We start from the raw sequence: 1772 nt of genomic DNA, 5'->3' as shown, positions 1-1772 counted from the left end.
CACTCCCGGGGGGTTTGGGGTCACTCCCGGGGGGTTTGGGGTCACTCCAAGAGTTGGGGACACCCTCAGAACTGGGGACACCCCCGGGTTTGGGGTCACTCCCGGGGGTTTTGGGGTCACTCCCGGGGGTTTTGGGGACGCCACCGTGGCTGGGGACAGGAGTGCCGCGCTCTCCGCTGCCGTCCTCGCCGCCCCCCGCCGTGCCGGTGCCGGTGCCGGTGGCGGCGGTGGCGGCGCGGGGGCGGCCGCAGCTCCCGCTCCGGGCGGCTCCGGAGCCCCCCCCGGGGGTCGCCTCCCGGTACCGGGGCCGCTCCATCGCTGCGGGCTCAGGTCACGGCCATCCCTGGGGGACACACAGGGGACAGCGGGGTCAGCACCCCCGGCACCGGCACGGCGGAGAGCCCCGGAGGGACCCCTGAGCCGCCCCGGGACCCCCGAAATGGGCCCGAGACCCCCGAACCGAGCTCCGGCAACCCCCAGAACGGCTCCGGGACCCCCCAGAACGGCCCCGGGACCCCCAGGACGGCCCCGGGACCCCCCAAAATGGCTCCCGCTCCGGGCGGCTCCGGAGCCCCCCCCGGGGGTCGCCTCCCGGTACCGGGGCCGCTCCATCGCTGCGGGCTCAGGTCACGGCCATCCCTGGGGGACACACAGGGGACAGCGGGGTCAGCACCCCCGGCACCGGCACGGCGGAGAGCCCCGGAGGGACCCCTGAGCCGCCCCGGGACCCCCGAAATGGGCCCGAGACCCCCGAACCGAGCTCCGGCAACCCCCAGAACGGCTCCGGGACCCCCGAAATGGACACGGGACCCCTGAGCCGCACCGGGACCCCCAGAACGGCCCCGGGACCCCCCAAAATGGACACGGGACCCCTGAACCGAGCCCCGGGACCCCCCAAAATGGACCCGGGGACCCCCGAAATGGACACGGGACCCCTGAACCAAGCACCGGGACCCCCCAAAATGGACACGGGGACGCCCAGGATGGCCCCGGGACCCCCCAAAATGGACACGGGGACGCCCAGGATGGCCCCGGGACCCCCCAAAATGCACCCGGGGACCCCCAGGACGGCCCCGGGATACCTGAACCGAGCCCTGGGACGCCCAGAACGAATCCGAGACCCCCGAACCGAGCTCCGGGACCCCCCAAAATGGATCCGGGGACCCCTGAACCGAGCATCGGGACCCCCAGAACGGCCCCGGGACCCCCAAAAATGGAGCCGGGACCCCCAGAACGGCCCCGGGACGCCCCGAGTGGCTCCCGAGACCCGGGGATCCCCCGATCAACCCCCGCGACGGCCCCGGGAACCCCGAAATCCGGTCCCGGGGAACACCCTGACCCCCCCGGAATAGAACCGGGACCCCCGGAATAGAACCGGGACCCCCTGAACCGGGCCCGGGACCCCCAAACCGACCCCCGGGATCCCCTAAGCCGGCCCTGGGAGCCCCGGGCGCTCGGAGCGGCACTCGGAGCGCCGGTACCGGGGGGTTCGGGAGCGGCTCCGGGGGGTTCGGGACTCACCACGCCGGTCGGGGGGGGCGGGGGGGTCGCGCCGCCGCCCCCCCCGGGTCCCCTCACGGCCGCACTTCCGCTTTCCGCCCGCCGCCGCGCTGGCCACGCCCACTTCCGGGGTGGGGCAGCACGCGAGAAGGGCGCGCGGTGCGGCCCTTAAAAGGCAGTGGCCACGCCCCCTTACCGCCACGAGCCTGCCCTTATATGGCTATATCCACGCCCGTTAACGTATTGGCAACTCCCTTTAAATTTGCATAGCC

At 73.9% G+C, this 1772-nt stretch overlaps 1 protein-coding gene across 1 annotated transcript; it reads left to right on the top strand.

Annotated features, from left to right (window-relative positions):
- Nucleotides 1-159: 159 nt before the first annotated feature.
- On the top strand, nt 160-1352 carry LOC121332705 (basic salivary proline-rich protein 1-like; the record flags this gene model as incomplete). Its single annotated transcript, XM_041398403.1, has 2 exons — nt 160-330; nt 481-1352. Coding segments are annotated over 2 exons (1043 nt in total), but the record flags the coding sequence as incomplete, so codon positions are not given.
- Between the last annotated feature and the right edge of the window lie 420 nt (nt 1353-1772).

This window comes from Onychostruthus taczanowskii, unplaced genomic scaffold (genome assembly GCF_017590055.1).
Source record: "Onychostruthus taczanowskii isolate IOZ18803 unplaced genomic scaffold, ASM1759005v1 scaffold1469, whole genome shotgun sequence".
In the NCBI taxonomy this organism is placed as follows: Eukaryota; Metazoa; Chordata; class Aves; order Passeriformes; family Passeridae; genus Onychostruthus; species Onychostruthus taczanowskii.
Note: the sequence above shows the minus strand (reverse complement) of the source record. Positions and strands in the feature narration are given on the sequence as shown.